The sequence below is a fragment of the Giraffa tippelskirchi genome, chromosome 9 (assembly GCF_054371585.1).
Source record: "Giraffa tippelskirchi isolate mGirTip1 chromosome 9, T2T-mGirTip1v1.2.pri, whole genome shotgun sequence".
Taxonomy (NCBI): domain Eukaryota; kingdom Metazoa; phylum Chordata; class Mammalia; order Artiodactyla; family Giraffidae; genus Giraffa; species Giraffa tippelskirchi.
The window spans coordinates 13,662,334-13,683,523 of record NC_137283.1 but is presented as its reverse complement, the minus strand read 5'-3'; the positions used below and the strand labels follow the sequence as shown (position 1 = coordinate 13,683,523).

Below are 21,190 nucleotides of genomic sequence, written 5' to 3'. Positions count from 1 at the left end.
TCCAGAACCACCCTTTTCTGGTTTACAATGGGAGTTTTGGGAAGTTTTGGGAAGCAGAAATTGGGTGGGATGATGATTGCAACAGAGCTGGAGAGATGGTTGATGATGGCAAGGGGAGTCCAGCAAGGTGGATTGCAATCAAGGGGCCTTTGAAGTCAGGGAACTCATTGCCCTTTAGAGAGAGTTGCAGGGACTGGGAACTTGGGTAGTGGGTCTAGCAAAGGGAAGGAAGCGTGGGCCTAACAGTTTTCAACAATACCCTCGGTACCCAGAATGATGGTTCAACAAGTCTCCTAGTTCTGGGTTGGAGGCTATTGGTTCAGAGATGAATGATAACAAATGCCACTGTTTTGAAGAAGAAATAAGTTTATTAAGAGACAGATATCATTAAACCAGAGGACAAAAGGGCATGTGAAATTCAGATGTTCAGATAGTATCTACTCTCTGTATTATCCAGTGCTGAAATGAATCATTTTCTTTGGATTTATATACACAGTTTAGTGAAAGAACTGGAATTTCTATGGCTTGCCTGGGATTCAGAGCAAGTTTAAGACTAATGTTCAACAAAGGTGCAGACAACTGGTGGTTCTACTTTGAATCTTCAAAATGCCAAAGCCCTCTTCTCTCCAGATGCTTTTGTTTGCCTTTCATCTGTCATCTGAAGAACATGGGGTTTCTCTTACCAGGCCAAAGGCACATGAAGTCAGGGCGTCATTTTGTAATACACTGGCAAAGATATTCAGAGTTGCCTGATTTTCTCTCTGCATAAACATCTCCATTTTTCTAAGGCAGAAATAGACTCTGCCCAACAAGTCGCTCCATATCTAAATGTCAGCGTGATGGGGACGGTGCCCCCTGGAAACACTTGCCATGGTGGCATTTTCGGGCAGATGCTATCAACTATTTTATCATGAGAGGTAATCTTTGGCACTTCTCTCTGTGTAGACTGGTGATGTACATCGAGAGAGACAGCAGAAAGACCACTCCAGGCAAGGAGCAGCAAAGCGGCAATGAATACCTGTCCCGATGCCTTGACCTGCTCATCTGTCACGTCGTGCAGCAGCTGCCACGTATCCTGGGTAAATTGAAGTCTCGTCCGTTCTTAGGCCCCTTCCTGCTCACCTTTCTGTGACTTGGCTTTTAGGCATCTCTTCTCTTTTTGTTCTTGATGGTCTGTTTTTTACAGGCGGGTGCAATGACACTTCTTGAATGTGTAGTGTCAAAATTTCAACGTGCCTTTTCTGTTATCATAAATATTTTGTATCAGTGACATGATTGAGGCAATGAGTAGGCTAAAGGGCTAAATTAGGTTACACTGAGGTGTCATCTTGCAGTCCTGGAAAAGAAAAGGAAAACATTTTAATTGGTGAAAATTGGACTTAGGCTATCATTTTAGGAACTTTTCTCAAGATTTCTGTTTGCATAATTTGGAAGAAAAACATTTTTCCTTCAGGTTGTAACTGCAAATTTATTTTTTCTTACAATAATTTAAAAGTACATGGGCATCAAAATTTAATATTAAAGAATTTTGATATTAAAGTTTGAAAATTTCGTTGGTTTGAAAAATTTAAGATGAAAGTAATAATGATCTGCAAAGGATGTTTACTACAGCTAACAAAATCTATTATTCCAGTGTTATTTACAGATGCGAAAATCATCTAAGGAATGTGTACATTTAGTTTAAAATCGCATTCTATGCTTTCCCAGCAGATGTGGCTATAAACCAGAAATGTTTAAAATGTTAACTTTGATCCAGCCAGTTATGGTAAAAGATATTTAGATTCAGAAATTCAGAATATTAAATCAAAGTAATGAAAATGTCTTCATGGCTGATTGACAGTAACTTTTTGCTCCTTATTAATAATGTGGGAGAGTTTTGCCTGTTCATGACTGAAAATAGAGCTTTTCAAAATTTATTTGAATTGTAACCCTTTTAAAATCTCCAGACCAAAGGCTACAATCTGGTCAATTGGTAGCTGACTTTCTTTTTATATGACTCATCTTGTCTTAGAAGATGATGATGAGATTCATATATCTAACAAGGCAAGGTTTATTTATTCTTGGACTTCCTACCCAAGGGACGGCGGAGCCTGGTGGGCTGCCGTCTGTGGGGTCGCGCAGAGTCGGACACGACTGAAGCGACTTAGCAGCAGCAGCTATCCAATGGGAAGTTTTGGGAATTGATCTCTTATTACTACCATCCTGCATTCTATTAACAGAGAAATGTAATCTATGACCTGTTAGCTTATAATTCTTAAAATAACTTTTTCCTGTTTACGAAAGTAATGGATACTCGTGGTTGATATTTGGAAAGTACAAAAAAAGAAAAATCACTTTTATATTCTGTTTTAAATTTCTAGATGAGAGATCAATCTTATATCCATCTTGTCCCCAGAGGCCACAGCTTTCTGTTGTAATGTCGAGAGTTGGGAATAAAACAGTGCAGCGTCTACCCACATCTTTTATTTGGAGATTATTTCCCGTAGCAGTCCCATTAGTATTTGGCCCACAGCTAGTGGTCCCTAAGCATTTGTGGTCTCTAACCTCACATGTGCTCTGGGATGTGCTTTGCAGGTGACATTCTTAACGCCCTGGCTAACGTTTCTGGTCGTAAACACCCATCCACAGTTCAAGCGAAACAGCTGAAGATGTGTCTCCCCCTCATGCCTATAGTGCTTCACCTGGTAATGTCTCAGGTATCGTCTTTTTGGGGGAAAAAAGTGGAGCTGAGAAACGTCAACTCAGACAAAACATTATCATTTCTTCCTTATTCATGGCTTTCAGGATTTAATATATGGAAACTCTCATCACACAGGTATTTCGACCTCAAGTTGTAACAGAAGAGTTCCTTTTCAGTTACGGAACTATTCTTGTGAGTAACGCTGAATTTTTCATGTTCCTAATAAAAATGTGGCTGTCCCTACTGTTTGTGGGATTTGGTGTCAGAATGAAGTAATTTTAAAATCTTAGTGGTATTTATTTGTCTCTAGGGAAGTGACCTTTTTGTATTTTTATCTGTTGACTGTAATAAAATTTGACATTTGGGGAAAAATACATTCTCTCTTGATAATGCATTTTGTTTAGAGACAGGCCCAGGTAGGATAAATAAGTCCATAGAAAAGATTTTTATAGTGTTTGGTATTAAACATCATGAAAAAAATTAAAATAATGAAATTGGTAAAAATGGAATTCTGGAAACATAATTTACTTTGGCTAACATCGTCCAGCTATGTATAGTGTCTCTTTCTGTGATGACATTTCTCTAAGTGGAGCTCAATTTAACCTTATCTTTAATTTTAATGAGATAAGTAGCAGTGAAAAACAAATCACTGTATTATCTTTCACTTCGATTTTTGCTCACAAAAAAAAGAGTCTTTTTGTTAAGGTTGTGGCTCGTGAATTATGTTATCTTTTCCCCTGGCCTGGAACAGTTATAGTATATACTGTTGATAAAACATCGAGCTGTACAAAGGGAAAACGAAAACATTAGTCACGCAGCCTATTCTGTCTTCCTTTGATGATAATAAACGCTGAGCTGAGATTTTAAAAATGCCACATCAGATAGGTATCTAATTAAAATGAAGTAAATATCTCAATTTTATTGCTGGTTTGGAATTAAAAAAATGATTACCATCCACAAGCGAGAATATAGTTTTTTTAGAAGGTTCATCATATGGTTACGTATGATGTTTTGAAGTATGACTGTTGAGTAGAGAGGTCACTGACTTTTGTAAGCAGTGTGTTTAGTCAATGCAATAATATAGGTTCTTTTGTACTCAACTTCAGATCATTATCATCCTTGAATCTTGAATTCTACAAAGCATGTAATTTTTGTAGCACATTCATGAATTTGCAAATTGTAAGAATTTTGTCTGCCACCTCCTTTAATATCTTTCTAATCTTTTTAAGGACAATATGGGAATCATTTTTAGCAGCACTATAGTTCTATGTTTATACCTCCATTGTATTGACATGTTGATGCCTGATAATAGTAATTTTGCCCTTGCAGCCCTCCTTGGAATATTTTGGCCCAGTGTTTGTTTGTTTGGGCTAGGTAGAATTGTCCTGTGTTCATTCTCTTTATTTTTTCCTCACGTGTAGTACTTTGCTATGCTTACATTAACTGAGTGCAGTTTAGATTCTCAAGGAACTATCAAGATTTTCAAGGAACTCCAATATAAAAGTCTTTGTGGACTTTCACCTGTGTCTTTCAGGGAGACCCCCTCTACTTCCTGTAACCCATCTGCTCTGCCCGAGGAAGGGCCTCCTCCCCTTCTTCCAGGAGGGAGTGCACGCTTTGAGGGGTGGGGGTGTTCAGTAGGGCTCTGTATGGGTTTGCTTCACATTGGGACTTTCAGGGAATGGAAGATAACTTTCTTGGTTCAAAGGTAACTGTGATACTGAAAATTCTTTGGCAGTCTTTCCCTTGATAATGTTGCTCAAGTAATAGGAGTTTATACACACAGTGGAAAAGCTCTCTTGGCTCTGTTGGGGCCACTTTCCTAGTTTGAGTTGTGGCCAGTTCCAGAGTTCTTCTTTTGTTATTTTTCTTACTGCATCTGTTATTTGGCCTTAGCTGTGCGTCCATCTTTCTTGACTTAGCGTTGGCCGCACCAATGAAACACTGGTCCAGGGAGAGGAAGCGTTGGCTGAAGTCACGGACCTGGCTGTGGTTATCCACCCAGTTCTGGTGCCTGTTTCTGTGAGCTGTTGAGAGTTGGCTGTTGCTTCTGTGAGTTGATCCACAGTCTGTCCAGAAGATGCCACAAATACTGTTGTTAGTTACAGTGTCCTTCCAGTGCCAGAGGCATAGTCTTCTCCTCCCTTGGAAGGAGTAGAAGCCCCTTGGAAGGTCACGGTGCAGGATCTGCACATTGAAATCCTTGAGTTTTCTGCTTGAGAACAATTACTTTAAATTTTGTCCACGCAAAGCTTCCCTGGAGTTAACAGGGTTGGTTTGTTTATTTGTGTGGGTTTTTTTTTGGGGGAGGCGCGCAGAAGGTGGGGTGTGGGAAGGCTGCACAGCTATTAATGCCATGTAGGCCAGCGCACAGTGCTTCTCCCATCCTGGGGGCATAAGGGGACCCCACTATTCCTAGGTATACCTTTGGCACTGTGTTTTGAAAGCCTTGTTTTCCTGGTGCTGGTGCTCAGTTGCTCAGTCATATTTGACTCTTTGAGACCCCGTGGACTGGAGCCCAGCAGGCTTCTTTGTCAGTGGGATTCTCCAGGCCAGAATACTGAAGTGGGTTGCTATTTCCTTCTTCAGGGAATCTTCCCAACCCAGGGATCAAACCCACATCTCTTGCGTCTCCTGCATTGGCAGGTAGGTTCTTTACCACTAGCGCCACCTGGGAAGCTCTTTTTAGATAACGTTCCTTTATAAATTAAAGTACCTACTATCAGAAATAATTACAAGGGTGAACTTCCGTTTACTCTCCAGTTTTATTCGTAGAAAAAATGTTCAGTTGACTGATATGTGTACAGAAAAATGGAAAATAAAGGCAAATAGAATAGGACAACAGGCCTGTTGTCCTATTATATTCTAAAAAAGAAAAGTGAAAGTCGCTCAGTCGTGTTTGACTCTTTGCAGCCCCCTGGACTATACAGTCCGTGGAATTCCTCAGGCCAGAATACTGGAGTGAGTAGCCTTTCCCTTCTCCAGGGGATCTTCCCAACCCAGGGATCAAACCCAGGTCTCCCACATTGCGGGTGGATTCTTTACCAGCTGAGCCACTAGGGAAGCCCAGGAATACTGGAGTGGGTAGCCTATCCCTTCTCTAGCGGATCTTCCTGACCTGGGAATCAAACTGGGGTCTTCTGCGTTGCAGGCGGATTCTTACCTACTGAGCTATCAGGGAAGCCCTTTATATTTTAAAAATGCACATTAATTTGAGGTATTCAGGCTTTTGGTCTGCCATTAGTAGCTGTATCTAAGAACTTCTTGGGCTTCTGCTAAAGGAGCTCTCCAGGCACTGCTGGCCTGCCTCACGTGGTGGAGACAGCAGCCACACTTGGTGTGATCTTCATTCATTAGAAGGGCCCTGAAGGCACAGGCTGGAGGGGCTGTTGGAATTTTGCTTCCCATTGGTTTCTGTTTCCATACTGGTACCAGGCATGGTTTGCCTTTTGACCTATAGGTATCATTTTTTAAAAATTTATTTTGATAGAAAAATTCAGGATACTTTTTATATATGGAGGCCTGAGTATAGGCTTTAGCTTTTTTTTTTCCCCCAAGCAAAAGGAAGTTTTGGTCTCTTTATAATTTAAAGAGGCACGTGTTTGGAAGCAATTTAGTAGGACACTTTTTAAACCATTATTAAGCTTTCAAAGGGCCACACAGCTGATGATTGCTGTTTTTACTTCTTATTGGCAGAAGCAATGTGTCATTGTACTTGCCTCCCTCTCCAGTAAGAGGGGGATAAAAAAAGGTACCCAGGGATACTTAATGCAGTAAAGCATCTGGGAAGGTGCTGTGGGAAAGTTCCAAGGTGAACTTGAGCTTAGTTCTTTCCTACCTTCATTGAATTGGGCTGGGAAACAGGAAGCAATGCTATTAAGGAAATCTGTTTGAAAACTCGTGATGTTCACTGTGTTTCTTGTGTCCTTCTGAAAATGCTCTTGACTAATGAGCTGAGGAAGAGGACTTAGTTGTGTTTATTCTTAAGTTCTGGCCTCATTAGTTTATGAAGGTTCAGTGGTTATGTGGTGGCTATAGTTTTTTACAAAGAGAAAATTTTCAAATGAAAGAAATGATGAAATGATTCTGGTTTTCACACCAGAATGTGATTATAATATTCATCATGGGCTTTGAGATAGTCAGAAAAGACCCTCTCCAGATTTTTATTTTAAGTGAGTGTTGGTCTGTTGATAGATTTTGACTTCAGCTGTAGAAGATAACGCAGAGAGAGGGTACTCTTATATTTTTTATTATTTTTTGGCTGTGTCACACAGCTTGTGGGATCTTGGGTTCTGGCAATGAAAGCACCAAATCTTAACCACAGGACTGCCAAAGAATTCCCTTATATTAAAAAAAAATGATATTATGTATTTATTCATTGCCACATGAGTGTTCTTGTTAGAAAGATTTTTCCTCTTCTTAAAAATTGTTTATTTAAAAAAAATTTAACCCACCCTGCAGTTATATACCCACCTTGCTTAGCTTCTCAGAAGTACTGCACGGTAATGAGGGGCACGGTCTACCCTGGAGTCACAGCTTTCTTTCCTTTTCCGCCTGGATGGGGCCGTAGTTTTGCCCCAGAGTTCTCCACCTAATGAGCCTAGTTGTGGAGTAGGTACCCACCCTTGCTGGTCCCCTGCTGTACTCAGCTTTGAAGCTCACACCATCGGAAGACGCCTGGGGTAGTGTGGTCATCTACAGATTTTTCTGGGTCATTCCCCCTCACTCCGATGGTCTTTCAGCACTGGATTCACTGTCGTCGTTAGAGAATCAGGTATCTGTGTGGAGGTTCCTTCTAGCACCTCATCCTCTCATCTCCTCGACCACCTCTCTTCCCATGGGTGTGTCTTTCCCTCCCTCAGCTGCCTCCACCCACAGCCTTATTTTCCACATCATACTCTCTGGCTACCACACCTAATTTTCAGCTCACTACCCCTGCTCCTCATCCCCAACAGTCCTTTAATTCCTCTGGGACTTAAATTGGCCTCACCACTTTGCACTCACCATCCTGCCCTCCCTGGCCCAGTGACTTGACGATTCTCTTTTCCTGAGCTTCGAGTCCCTGGTTCAGCCCCTGTCCCTACCTTGCCATATACCCACGATCTCTTTCCTGTCCCTCCCTCCATTGTCCTCCTCTGCAAACCCAAGTACTGGTTCACTTTAATTCTCTACCTCCCTCACCCCTACTTTGAGTGACTAAGTATGGCTCAAGAAAAACATGAGGAAAATAGCTGGTCTCACTTTAAATTCATGACTGCTCACTTCAAGCGAGTCCTCTCTGCAGACTGGGACATCAGGTTCCTTTTCCTAATTTATATACCTTCACGCTCACCTGGATGATTGTTCATACATTCCCTCCTCTCCTTGAATCTCCAGTGTCTCCTGCTCTGGCCTCACTCTCACCTGATTAATTCCTATTACACCGAGAATGAAGAGAAAGAAATTGACCTAGAGAGATTTAAATTGACAAATCAATGAAACATTCAGTAGAGATTTTTTAAAAATTAAACAGGGGAAGTATAAGGGAGAAAATAAAAGAACCCTATAGTTTCACCATCTAGAAAACCCTTGTTGCTGTTAAAAAAAGGAAAAAAAAATTAATACATATTCATAGTTAGAAAATTCTAGCAGTGCAGAAAGGCAGAAAATGAGTAGTGAAACTATACTTCCTGGTCCAGTATTCTTCCTTACAGGGAGCCTCTGTGAATGGTTCCTGTGATTTCTGCCTCAAAATTTTTTGTCCACATCTATGTTCATGTGTTACCTACATATTCTTTAAAAATTATACAGAAAAATTATAGTATAAACACTGTTTTGTCTCTTCTGTCTTAAGCTGTAGACATTTAAGTTTATTGAAATCAAAAGATACCTTTCTTTGAATTTTTCAACATCAAATTGTGAAATTATTTCAGCCAAATTGTTGTTAAAATGCCTCTTTTTCTTATTTATTATGTATATAATTTGGCTGAAATAATTTCACCTGATTTCAAAATAGGGATGTGACTTTTGCTGAATAAATAGGGATTTGATGTTGAAAAAAAAATTTCTAATGACTTTTGTGTGTTAACTTAATCAGAGACTTTCTAAGAATGTTATCTTTCCCCTTCTGGATAAAGAAATGAGTGCCTACTTATCACATGAAATTTAGAAACTGTAGAAAAATGTAAAAAGAATATAAAAATCACTTGATTCCTACCACCCGAAGTAAATGTTGGTGAACACACATAGGATTATATGTTCAGGTTTTTTTTCCCTCTGCATAGTTTTTACATCACAGTTATTTTAAAATCTCCATTTATTAACATTTTTGTATTTTTTTCAGAGTCATATTAAATCAATAGACTCAGGAGAAACTAACATAGATGGAGCTGTAGGTGAGTAGATCATGGGACATTTTGTATCTTTGCTTGAAGATTTTGATACTATGATTTTGGACATGTAAATAAACATTTGTAATAATTAACTGTATTTCTAGGACTGATGGCATCAGAAGAATTTATCAAGATCACGCTATCGGCTTTTGAAGCAGTGATACAGTATCCTATTTTATTGAAAGACTATTGCTCTACGGTCAGTTCTGGCTGCTTTCGAAAAAGATATTTTTTGGCTTACTTGGTAACTCTGTCTATAAAGAGATTAGTTTACATATACTTGGTCATACATGTTCCTCACATGAAATAACTTGAAAAAAGCTGCCCCCCGGACAGGATGAACCTAAGAAATCTCTCCCTACCTTGTTGGCTTGTTTTGGGGTTTTTCTTTGCTTATTATTTTCTTTTCCTTCTGGTCCACACCTTACTCAGAGTGTGCCCCTTGGTATTCCTGGCCTAGAGTTTCTCAGCCTTGGCACTGGGCTTCCACAGTGGCTCAGATGGTAAAGAGTCTGCCTGTAATGCAGGAGACCTGGGTTTGATCCCTGGATTGGGAAGATCCCCTGGAGAAGTGAATGGCTACCCACTCCAGTATTCTTGCCTGGAGAACTCCATGGACAAAGGAGCCTGGTGGGCTACCGTCCATTGGGATCACAAACATGCGAGCGACTAATGCTCTCACTTTCAACCTTGGCACTCCGGATGTTTGGAGATGGGCAGTTCCTTGTTGTGGAGGCTGTCCTGGGCATTGAGAGATGTTTAGCAGCATCGCTAGCCTCTACATAGTAGATTTGGAGGCTCTTTCCAGTTGCAGCAATCAAAAAAGTCTCTACACATTGCCAGATGTTTTCTGGGTATGTTTTTCCACTATTGGTAGTAGTCCATCTGCCATTACACATCTGCCACATGTGTCTGTTTCTAGGCTACGTGTTTTGTTTCATGAACCTCTTTGTCTAGCCCTTTGCTTGTACCATCTTATTTCTTTCCCTCATAGTAAACCTGGAAACCATGTCTGCTTCTTGCTTTTTGACATTTTTCCGTTACTCTTGACCCTATTCTTTCCAAATACTTCATAGGATCAGTGTGAGAAATTCACACAACCTCGTTGGAATATTTGTGTGTTTTATATTGGAATTATAGATTAAGTTTGCAATAAGGAGTACATGACCTGAGCCACAGTAAGCTCCTGGTCTTGTTTTTGCTGACTATATAGAGCTTCTCCATCTTCAGCTGCAAAGAATATAAACAGTCTGATTTCAGTATTGACCATTTGGTGATGTCCATATGTAGAGTCTTCTCTTGTGTTGTTGGAAGAGGGTTTGGCCATGACCAGTGTGTTCTCTTGGCCAAACTCTGTTACCCTTTGTCCTGCTTCATTCTGTACTCCAATGCCAAATTTGCCTATTACTCCAGGTATCTCTTGACTTCCTACTTTTGCATTCCAGTCACCTGTGATGAAAAGGACATCTTTTTTGGGTGTTAGTTCTAGAAGGTCTTGTAGGTCTTCGTAGAATCGTTCAACTCCACCTTCTTCAGCGTTACTGGTTGGGGCATTGACTTGGATTACCATGATATTGAATGGTTTGCCTTGGAAATGAACAGAGATCATTCTGTCGTTTTTGAGATTGGATCCAAGTACTGCATTTTGGACTCTTGTTGACTATGGTGGCTACTCCATTCCTTCTAAGGGGGTTCTTGCCCACAGTAGTAGATATAATGGTCATCTGAGTTAAATTCGCCCATTCCAGTCCATTTTAGTTCACTGATTCCTAAAATGTCGATGTTCACTCTTGCCATCTCCTGTTTGACCACTTCCAGTTTGCCCTGATTCATGGACCTAACATTCCAGGTTCCTTTGCAATATTGTTCTTTATAGCATTCGACTTTACTTCCATCACCAGTCACATCCACAGCTGTGTGTTGTTTTTGCTTTGGCTCCGTCTCTTCATTCTTTCTGGAGTTATTTCTCCACTGATCTCCAGTAGCATATTGGGCACCTACTGACCTGGGAAGTTCATTTTTCAGTGTCCTATCTTTTTGCCTTTTCGTACTGTTCATGGGGTTCTAAAGGCACGAATACTGAAGTGGTTTGCCGTTCCCTTCTCCAGTGGATCACATTTTGTCAGAACTCTCCACCATGACCCGTCTGTCTTGGGTAGCCCCACTCGGCATGGCTCATAGTTTCATTGAGTTAGACAAGCTGTATACTGTCAGCAAAAACAAGACCGGGAGCTGACTGTGGCTCAGATCATGAACTCCTTATTCCAAAATTCAGGCTTAAATTGAAGAAAGTAGGGAAAACAACTAGACCATTCAGGTATGATCTAAATTAAATCCCTTACAATTATACAGTGGAAGTGACACATAAATTCAAGGGATTAGATCTGATAGAGTGCCTGAAGAACTATGGACGGAGGTTTGTGACATTGTACAAGAGGCAGGGATCAAGACCATCTCCAAGAAAAATAAATGCAAAAAGGCAAAATTGTTGTCTGAGGAGGCCTTAGCTGAGAAAAGAAGAGATGCTAAAGGCAAAGGAGAAAAGGAAAAATATACCCATATAAATGCAGAGTTCCAAAGAATAGCAAAAAGAGAGGAAAATCTCCCTCAGTGATCAATGCAAAGAAATAGAGGAAAACAATAGAATGGGCAAGACTAGAGATCTCTTCAAGAAATTTAGAGATACCAAGGGAACATTTCACACAAAGGCACAATAAAGGACAGAAATGGGATGGATCTAACAGAAGCAGGAGATATTAAGAAGAGGTGGCAAGAATACACAGAACAACTATACAGAAAAGATATTCATGGCCCAGATAACCACGATGGTGTGATCACTCACCTAGAGCCAGACATCCTGGAATGAGAAGTCAAGTGGACCTTAAGAAGCATTACTATGAACAAAGCTCGTGAAGGTGATGGAATTCCAGTTGAGCTATTTCAAATCCTAAAAGATGATGCTGTGAAAGTGCTGCACTCAATATGCTGCAAATTTGGAAAACTCAGCAGTGGCCACAGGACTGGAAAAGGTCAGTTTTCATTCTAATCCCAAAGAATGGAAATGCCAAAGAATGTTCAAACTACCACACAATTGCACTCATCTCACATGCTAGTAAAGTAATGCTCAAAATTCTCCAAGCCAGGCTTCAACAGTACATGAACCATGAACTTCCAGATGTTCAAGCTGTATTTAGAAAAGACAGAGGAACCAGAAATCAAATTGCCATTGGATCTGTTGGATCATGGTAAAACCAAGAGAGTTCCAGAAAAACATCTACTTCTGCTTTATTGACTACACCAAAGCCTTTGACTGTGTAGATCACAACAAACTGTAGAAAATTCTTCCAGAGATGGGAATACCAGACCACCTGACCTGCCTCCTGAGAAATCTGTATGCAGGTCAAGAAGCAACAGTTAGAACTGGACATGGAACAACAGACTGGTTCCAAATTGGGAAAGGAGTACATCAGGGCTGTATATTGTCACCCTGCTTGTTTAGCTTATATGCAGAGTACATCATGTGAAATGCTCGGCTGGATGAAGCACAAGCCAGAATCGAGATTGCTGGGAGAAATATTAGTAACCTCAAATATGCAGATGACATCACCCTTATGGCAGAAAGTGAATAAGAACTAAAGAGCCTCTTGATGAAAGTGAAAGAGGAGAGTGAAAAAGCTGGCTTGAAACTCAACATTCAGAAAATAAAGACCATGGTATCCGGTCCCATCACTTCATGGCAAATAGTGGACAAACAATGGAAAGAGTGAGAGACTTTATTTTTTTGGCCTCCAAAATCACTGCAGATGGTGACTGCAGCCATGAAATTAAAAGACAATTGTTCCTTAGAAGCAAAGCTATGACCAACGTAGACAGCATATTAAAAAGCAGAGACATTACTTGGCCAACAAAGGCCCATCTAGTTAGAGCTATGGTTTTTCCGGTAGTCATGTATGGATGTGAGAGTTGGACTATAAAGAAAGCTGATCGCCAAAGAATTGATGCTTTTGAATTCTGTTGGTGGTGAACTCTTGAGAGTCCCTTGGAATGCAAGGAGATCCAGGTAGTCAGTCCTAAAGGAAATCAGTCCTGAATATTCATTGGAAGGACTGATGCTGAAGCTGAAACTCTAGTACTTTGGTTACCTGATGTGAAGAACTGACTCCTTGGAAGAGACCCCGATGCTGGAAAAGATTGAAGGTGGGAGGAGAAGGGAATGACAGAGGATTAAATGGTTGGAGGGCATCACTGACTTGATGGACATGAGTCTGAGTAAGCTCCAGGAGTTCGTGATGGACAGGGAGGCCTGGTGTGCTGCTGTCCACGGGGTCGCAAAGAGTTGGACACGACTGAGCCGCTGAACTGAAGTGATAGATTAATTTGCACAGAGTTGACTTCTTTGAGGCTTCTCATCAATGACTATATTTTACCTTCATTGATTTTTTTTTTCCTAACATATAGATCTGGGTGTCTGATCCATGTCATTTTCCTTTTTTCTAAGAAACTTAACATTTCTTACAAGGCAAGGCTACTGGCAAAACATTTCTTCAGTTATTGTTTGTGTGAGAAATTCTTTATTTTTCCTTTTATTCTCTAGGGATAATTTCACTCACACTTCTAGGTTGGTGTTCTTTTTTTCCTTCTCAACACTACAAGTATTTCATTCCAGCCTGATATATCAGGTAAAATGACCTGAGATCAATGAGCTAGCTGTTAGTATGAAGTTTTATGTTTCTTTGGCTAGGAGCCAAGCTGTGTTTACTGTTTGTTCTAACTGTAGGTTTCAGAGGCTAAAATTACACGTAATGTCCCTGTTTTGTCTATCCTGTCGTCTTCGGGTTTTCCTAACAGCGCCTTCTGGAATAAAGCCTGTGCTTTGCAGCTGTCTCAGTTGTAACCCTGGGTTATTACACAGGAGCCCTGATGATGCTGTGGTGAGGTGTGGTGGAGCGGGTAGAGATCCATAGCCCCTAGGTTTAGATCACATGCCTTTTCCGAGCCTGTGCACCTGGGCTGGGACCCTCACACATCCTTCTCAGCACCCCCACCCCCACGCCCCAGTTGGTGAGATGGGGAAGGCTTACAGGGTGTTGGAATTGGATATTTCCCCCCCAGCTCAGGTTTTGGTAGAACCCGAGTAGGTTCAGCTTTTGGTAGAATAATGTCTCTTGAGTCCAGCCTTGGTTAAGGAGAAAAGAATGCCCTAAACATATTTCAGAATGGTTAGTTTTTCCTCTCCTCTGCCAGAAGCATGGACTTTTCTCTGATCTTTAGTCTGAGAATCTGGTGGAGCTCTGGGGGGTCAAGCTTTCGGGAGGTGGGTGGCTGAAGTAAGGCTGGGCTTCCAGGAGGTTTCATCATCTCAGACTCCGACTCTTGGTCAGTTGCTGTTGAAGGTTTTGTACCAGTTACCGGCTCCAGTGGCAGTTTCCGCTCCTGTTAAGCTAGGATTTTCTGTCTTTGCCTTTCTCTTCAGTTCTAGGGGACACTTGGTTTTCTCTGTGACTTTAATTCTCTGATTTATCTGAGAAGAGTTGTTGATTTTCAGTTTGTTTAGCCGTTTTCTGCTTGTGAGCCTGATTATGATAGCTTTCCAGCTTTTTTTTTAGAAGTTATCAATGGTTATCATATTTGTAAATATTTTATATATGTGTGTGTATTTATATTTTGTAAAAGTCATGATATCATAGACACCTTAGTATTTTTATCACTGTTGTAAATGGTGTCTTTTTAAGATTATGTTATTTGATTGATTGTTGTAGGGACATTGGGAAGAGTATTGATTTTTGGCTATTCATTTTCTGATAGTCTTGCTTTTTGGACCATGCTTAATTGTCAAACTTACCGAGTTGGACGTGTAGATAATTTTATTTTAGTCCCACTCCTCTCTTAATATGCTCTCTTAAACCTTCAAGATGGGTGTTGAGCATGTTGATAGGGGTTGATGGTGAGATGTAGTTCTCTTCTTTGCCTGGTTTTTGCTTTTGACATTACTGGGAGTTTAGAGTTTTCAAAATTCCTTTGTGAAATTTGAGGTCTATGCTTCAAGTGATGTGACATCACTCAGTGGAAGAGGGCAAAAAAAAAAATTCCTAGTCCTTACGGTTCTTGTACAACTGTCTAGATATACTGTCATGTGTAAATTTATTTTGGAGGTTGAGCTAGAACAGGGTAATACTGATGGGCCACTACCCATGTGTGGAGATCCTGACCTGTGCAGGACATTCTTTCATCGGTTTGGACAACAGGAGGGTGATGTTGGGCTGTGGGCCACTTCATCTGCCTTTTGTCTGTGGTGAGAACACATGCATATCATAGGATCAGAAATCAATGCAGGTATAAACAATAGGAATTTTATTTATTGTCACCAAAATAGTTCACCAGGTGAGACAGTTGTTTTGAGAATGGGAGTGATTTGTCCTTTCTTCATCATCCGTTTTCATCCTGGGGGTAAATTGTTATTTTGGAGTCGATTTCAAACCATATTTGATAGTGCTCTGTCTGATATAACAAGAAAATCATAGAGGTGGTATGTGTAATGGATTTAGATCTTTTGAATCTGCCTCTCAAAACCACCAAGATTAACTTGTCATAGCACTTTGATGGATTTGTGAAAGCATGAGGATTATGTATCTCCTTTTTCCCCAGCATTTTGATGATTGTTTAAACTTGATTAATGATCACCATCTTAAATGTATATTAATTTGACAGTTCAATGTCAATGCATGCCAGGCAGGTTTTGTATTACATACTAACATTCCTTTCATCAACTCTGAAGGTTTTGATAAACTACTGTCTTGATGATCACAGTGTCATTTTGACCTGACTTGTTCAGGTTGAAATGAGCTTGGTTGTTTATTAAATGTCATGCAGAGTTTAGAAGCTGGGTAAATTTAGCTGTTGATGTTTTTCACCCCTCTGACTAGTGATTTGTCAGTGACAAACGGTGTGGGTAGTGGTTGATATTGTAACGGGTGGGCCGGGTGTGACTGACACTTAGCATCTGAGCATGTGACCCTGGGGGGTGGGCGCGGACTGTGGCTAGAGGCCCACTTGGCCTATGGTCAGTGGGGCAGTGGTCCTCGTGGCAGAAAGTACAATGAGAGGTGGGTCGTGGTCTTCTTTCCCAGGACCTCCATGCCCTCGGGCTAGTGGTGAGGTTGGGGCCCGGGGCCAGGCAGGGCGCTGTGCCCTGCAGGCTCCAGAGCTCTTGCCAGGCCCCCCACTGGCCAGGCCTAGGCCTTGAGGAGATGCAGACCTCTCCTCTATCCCCACTCCATGACCTAAAGGTGGCGGTGGTCATCCTGGCTGTTGGTCCACAGAACTGTGCCCCTGTTAGCCTGAGGGCCACTAGGTGCTGGGTGCCTGGCTCCCTCAGTGACGACAGCTGGGCGGAGTCTGGAGCCCTGGCCCTGAGGATGCTGCCAGCTGAGATCTGCCTCCTCAGCCCGGGAGGGCACTGGTGGGAGGACCGGGCTGGGGACTGGCCTGCATGGGGCCACTTCCTCTTAGCCAGGCCTGGGCCTTGGAGGGTGAAAGTTGAGCCTGGTGACCTTGTCTTTTCTTATCAGAACAGAGAATAACATTTGTTTGGTGAAGGTTTGTGGGAACATTGTGACTAGCTACAAGAACAAAGGATACAACACCTAGAAGTGTGCAACAACTAACCACGCCCCTCGCTCACCTTTCCTATGAAAGGCTTTAGCTGAAAGCTTTCAGGGAGTTTGGGGTTTTTAGAGCATGAGCCACCCATCCCCTTGCAGGGCCCTGCACTCAACCTTTCTCTGCTCCAAACTCCGACCTTTGAGTGTTGTTTGACCCCACTGCGCATCAGGCACACAGACAACATTAGTTTTTTGTTTGTTGGGATTTGAATGGAGTCTTTTACGTCTTGTCTTTCAGGTGGTTGATTATATCCTGCCCCCCTTGGTGTCATTGGTTCAAAGCCAGAATGGTAAGTGTGACCATATCAACAAGCACCAGCAGGTACACGTTCTGTTTTCATTCCGACTCCACGTGGTCACGTTCCTTGCATCTCTCTCTCTTTCCAGTGGAGTGGAGACTCTTCAGCTTGCGGCTTCTCTCAGAAACCGCTTCTCTGCTTGTGAACCAGGAGCCTGACGACAGCAAGGAGGTGGTGAATGTCGACTCTGACAACAATCTTCTGGCTCTAATTAGAGATGTCTTACTTCCCCAGTAAGTCCCACATACCGCACTCAGGCAGAGAAGGGTGGGGTGCCCAGGATGCTGCTGTCAAACCAGGTCCAGTGATGGGCTCGGGGTCTCAGGGAGGGTCCTTACGTTTTCGTGTGTGTGCTCTTGCATTCACCGTAGGAGGTCTAGAAAGAGAGGCAGTAACTACAATGCTGCATGGGACCCGGGAGAATCTCAGTCCATCTTCAGAAACATCCATTCAGAGCTTCATCTGTTTTTTTTATAAGGCACGTGGCTGAACTTTTGCAGATTCAAAGGTGTTTGTGGCCAGAAGGAAAAGGTTTATTATTCAAGGTCAGCATGATGAGACTTCTGAACTTGAAGCTGGGACTTTTCCTGCACCTACTCAATAATAATAGGGAAGGAAAGACATCTTCCTTCACTCCTCCCCAAACTCTTGGAGTGGAAATTGTTTAATTAAAAATAATATATATGGGAGAGCTGAGGTGGGGAATAATACCAGAACAGTTAATGAGTATTAATTAACAGAAGGGGTGTATTTTTTACTTTTACTCCATTGCTTACGTAGCAGACACATAATGGAATGACTGCTGAGAGTACCCAGTGCAAATATGCTAAGCTCTAAAATGGCGTGTTATAAATCAAGCAACTCTGTAAATTTTATCAAACAAAAGAAATTGAAGTTAAATAAGTGCATGCCATATATAGTATTGAATAATTTTTTTCCCCCCATAATAAGCAAATGTTAGAAGGTGTGTCTGGCATTAATGTACATGCCTGATCCTGCTTCCTCAGGGCCTGGGCTGCGGTCTGAGTCAGGCCAGCACGTTTCCAAGGATGGCAGCTGCACCAACTGCTCCTTGATATTTGTTAAACTTCTCAAGATCTTTCTCATTAACAAAACATTTTTTTTTCACGATATAGAAACGAGATCTAATTATATTCTGAAGTGTTCAAACACTGCTTGTTGACTCAGGAAGGTATATTTTACGAAATGTGTAGCCAGTGTGTGACAACCCTACTCCCAGCTGAGAGAGCGTGTCTTGACTCATGCGAGCTTGACCCCTGATGGCTTGATGTATAAGGCCAGCCCCTTGGTTCTTTCTGCTCACCATGCTTCTGCAGTTAAGTTTGGGGAGACCCCTGGTAACATACAATGAGAATACTTTTGATACTCCCATGTAAGAAAATGATAATCTATATGAAAAGGAACTAAACTTTGTCATTGGTGCTTTTTCAGTGATAAACTATCAATGAATATATTTTTGGTTGCATTTGTTATGTATGCATATATGCATATATGGTTTGTACTTAATGTGGATGAATATAAGATTCAAATCTTTTTTTTAAAAAAATGATGGATTGCTTGCCATACACTGTGTGGCACGTGGGATCTTAGTTCCCTGACCCGGGATCAAATCCATGACCCCCAGTGTTGGAAGCGTGGAGTCTTAACCACTGGACTGCCAGGGAAGTCCAGAGATTCAGATCTGTCACATGGAACTGATCAATACTTTCACTGCCATCTTACATTTCCTGACTACTTACATATAACCATATATGTATCTTACAACAAAATGCTCAAGTGTAGTTTTGTGCAAAATATATGTTTTTAAAAAAATGTTACGTATGTATTTGCTTTTGGTGGCTTTGGGTCTTTGCTGCTGTGCATGGGCTCTCTGTAGTTGCTGCTCGCAGGCTCCAGAGCACGTTGGGGTCAGTAGCTGTGGCACATAGGCTTTGTTGCCCCGAGGCTTGTGGTGTATTCCCAGATTAGGGGTTGAACCTGTGTCCATTGCAATGGCAGGCGGATTCTAAACCACTGAACCACCAGGGCAGTCCCAAGGGTTTTAAAAGATATCCTTGGGATATCTGTTACCTGACAACTTGTACTGAAATTGTACTGAAGCATTTTCCAGGGCCTGAGATGTCCCCCAAGTATTTCCCCCAATAAAATTTCTTGGCTTAATGTTAGTTTGTTAACACCTATGCACGTTTATCTAATTTCGTTTCTAAAGTCTGCCCATTTTTGGAACAGTTTTTAGTGTAGAAAGTATTGATTCTATAACTTAGTGCTCCTGTTTTATTCATCTGAGCTGTAATGAATAATAGTATTTCCTTTAATGTGCATCTGTACCTTTTCCAGAGGTGAGGAATTAAAGAGGAAAGCACAAATGTAAATCACCTGGCAATTCAAGAACAAATGTAACGTAGATGAGCTCAGGTCTTTGTTCAGCAATTTGAAACGTACTTTGGATAATGGTATGGGATTTACTGGGATGTAGTGTAGAATGTTTTCAAAGCTTGTGGACTGATTCTCATGTGAAGCGCAGGTCTTGGCTCTGCATTTCATTCTCTAAGCCTCAGTTTCCTCATTTATAAGATGAGGATAATAGTCTCTAATTCAGAAGATTCAAAAATGAGGATTACATGGGATGCTTCTCTTAGAGCACTTAGTGCAGCATGTGGGGCATAATATGCTCTAGACAGATACGGAGCTCCACTACCCTTATTATTAGGAGCATTATTATACTCTCTCATATTAAACTCTAAAATGAAGATTGTGATGGTACAGGAGGTGTTAGTCACTCAGTTGTGTCCTACTCTTTGTGACCCCATGGACTGTAGCCCACCAGGCTCCTCTGTCCATGGAATTCTCCAGGCGAGAATACTGGAGTGGGTTGCCATTTCCTTCTCCAATGGTACAATAATAGTACATATTTCATAGGAGTGGCCATTAAATAGTTAATAATAATTGTGCCTACTTGTCATATATAGTAAGGGCTCAATAAGTAATCTGTACAAACTTTAAAAAATGAAATATAACTGATGCATTCATTTAACTTTGATAATGGAAAACCAGAAACCTTGGCAAGGAATTTGGCCTCTGAAGATAGCTCTTGGTAATTATAAGTTTAGAAATGCTCATAATGGTATGTACGTATAATGGCTTAAGAATAATGAAGTTTCTAGAGTTTATAGGAGCTATGTAGCACCTGCTTCAGTGTGAAAATAGACATATTATTGTTGAACCTTTTAATTTTGTTAAAGTTTTAGTTATCTTTGACTGTAAACACTACTGTAGATAAAGCCACAGTGATAATCTTTTCAGTCTTTTCACCTGAAAGTGTTGTATTAGGACAGTTTTATTTGCAAACAGTGATACTTAACTCAGACTAACTTGCTAAGTAATTATTTTCTCACATAACTAAGAAGTCGGACTTGTGCTGGTGTCAAACACAGCTGAATCCAGGGGTTTGAATTATGTCTACGGTACTGTTTATGTGTTATCCTCAGCATCTCTACTCTGCCTGCATCTGTGCGGCTCTGTTCTCAGAGAGGCTCTTTCTCTGTTAAGTGGCTCCCGGGTGATGATCCTAGGGGAAGAGTGGATTTCTCTTCCGAGAGCTGTTGTAAAATTTCCAGAGAGCACAGTAATTTAATCTTGTTAAGTACCATGTAAAACGTTGTTCCAGGTGCTTCTCAGAACTGTGGTATGATTTGAATGAAAACTCAGTTGTAAGAATAAATATCACATTAAAGTAAATATTAGTTATGATTCTCAGAGAAACAGAATAGGATGTATGTGAGTGTGTGTGTGTGTGTGTGTAGAGAGAGTGTGAGAGTGCAAAAGAAATCTATTATAAGGAATTGGCTCACATGATTATGGAGACCAGGAAGTCCTAAGATTGGCAGTCTGTAAGCGGGGACCCAGGCAAACCGATGGTATGGTTCCAGTTTGAGTGAAGGCCTGAGGACCAGGAGAGCTGAGAGAGTGAGTCCCAGTCTGAAAGCTGACAGGCTGGAGACTCAGGAGGACTCAGTGTCTCCATTTAAGTTCAGAAGCAGGAGAAGACCCCATGTCCCAGCTCAGGGAAGTGGGGCAGGGGGAGTTCCTTCTGATTGAGTCTTTTTGTTCTGTTTTGGCCTTCAGTTGCTGAGATGAGGCCCACCCACATTAGGGAGG

General features: G+C 41.3%; 1 protein-coding gene across 40 annotated transcripts in view; it reads left to right on the top strand.

Moving 5' to 3' along the window:
* ULK4 (unc-51 like kinase 4) overlaps positions 1 to 21,190 on the top strand; it is a 477,098-nt gene that overhangs the window by 137,052 nt on the left and 318,856 nt on the right. For all 40 annotated transcript variants that reach the window (XR_014064646.1, XM_081527570.1, XM_081527572.1 and 37 more), the window contains 7 exons: positions 946 to 1,079; positions 2,575 to 2,696; positions 2,816 to 2,872; positions 9,003 to 9,054; positions 9,156 to 9,250; positions 16,951 to 17,002; positions 17,100 to 17,244. Coding sequence is in view for 39 of the 40 variants with exons in the window: in XM_081527570.1 (XP_081383696.1) it covers positions 946 to 1,079; positions 2,575 to 2,696; positions 2,816 to 2,872; positions 9,003 to 9,054; positions 9,156 to 9,250; positions 16,951 to 17,002; positions 17,100 to 17,244 (657 nt within the window). In the remaining variant the exon portion in view is untranslated. The remainder of the gene's footprint in view (positions 1 to 945; positions 1,080 to 2,574; positions 2,697 to 2,815; positions 2,873 to 9,002; positions 9,055 to 9,155; positions 9,251 to 16,950; positions 17,003 to 17,099; positions 17,245 to 21,190) is intronic.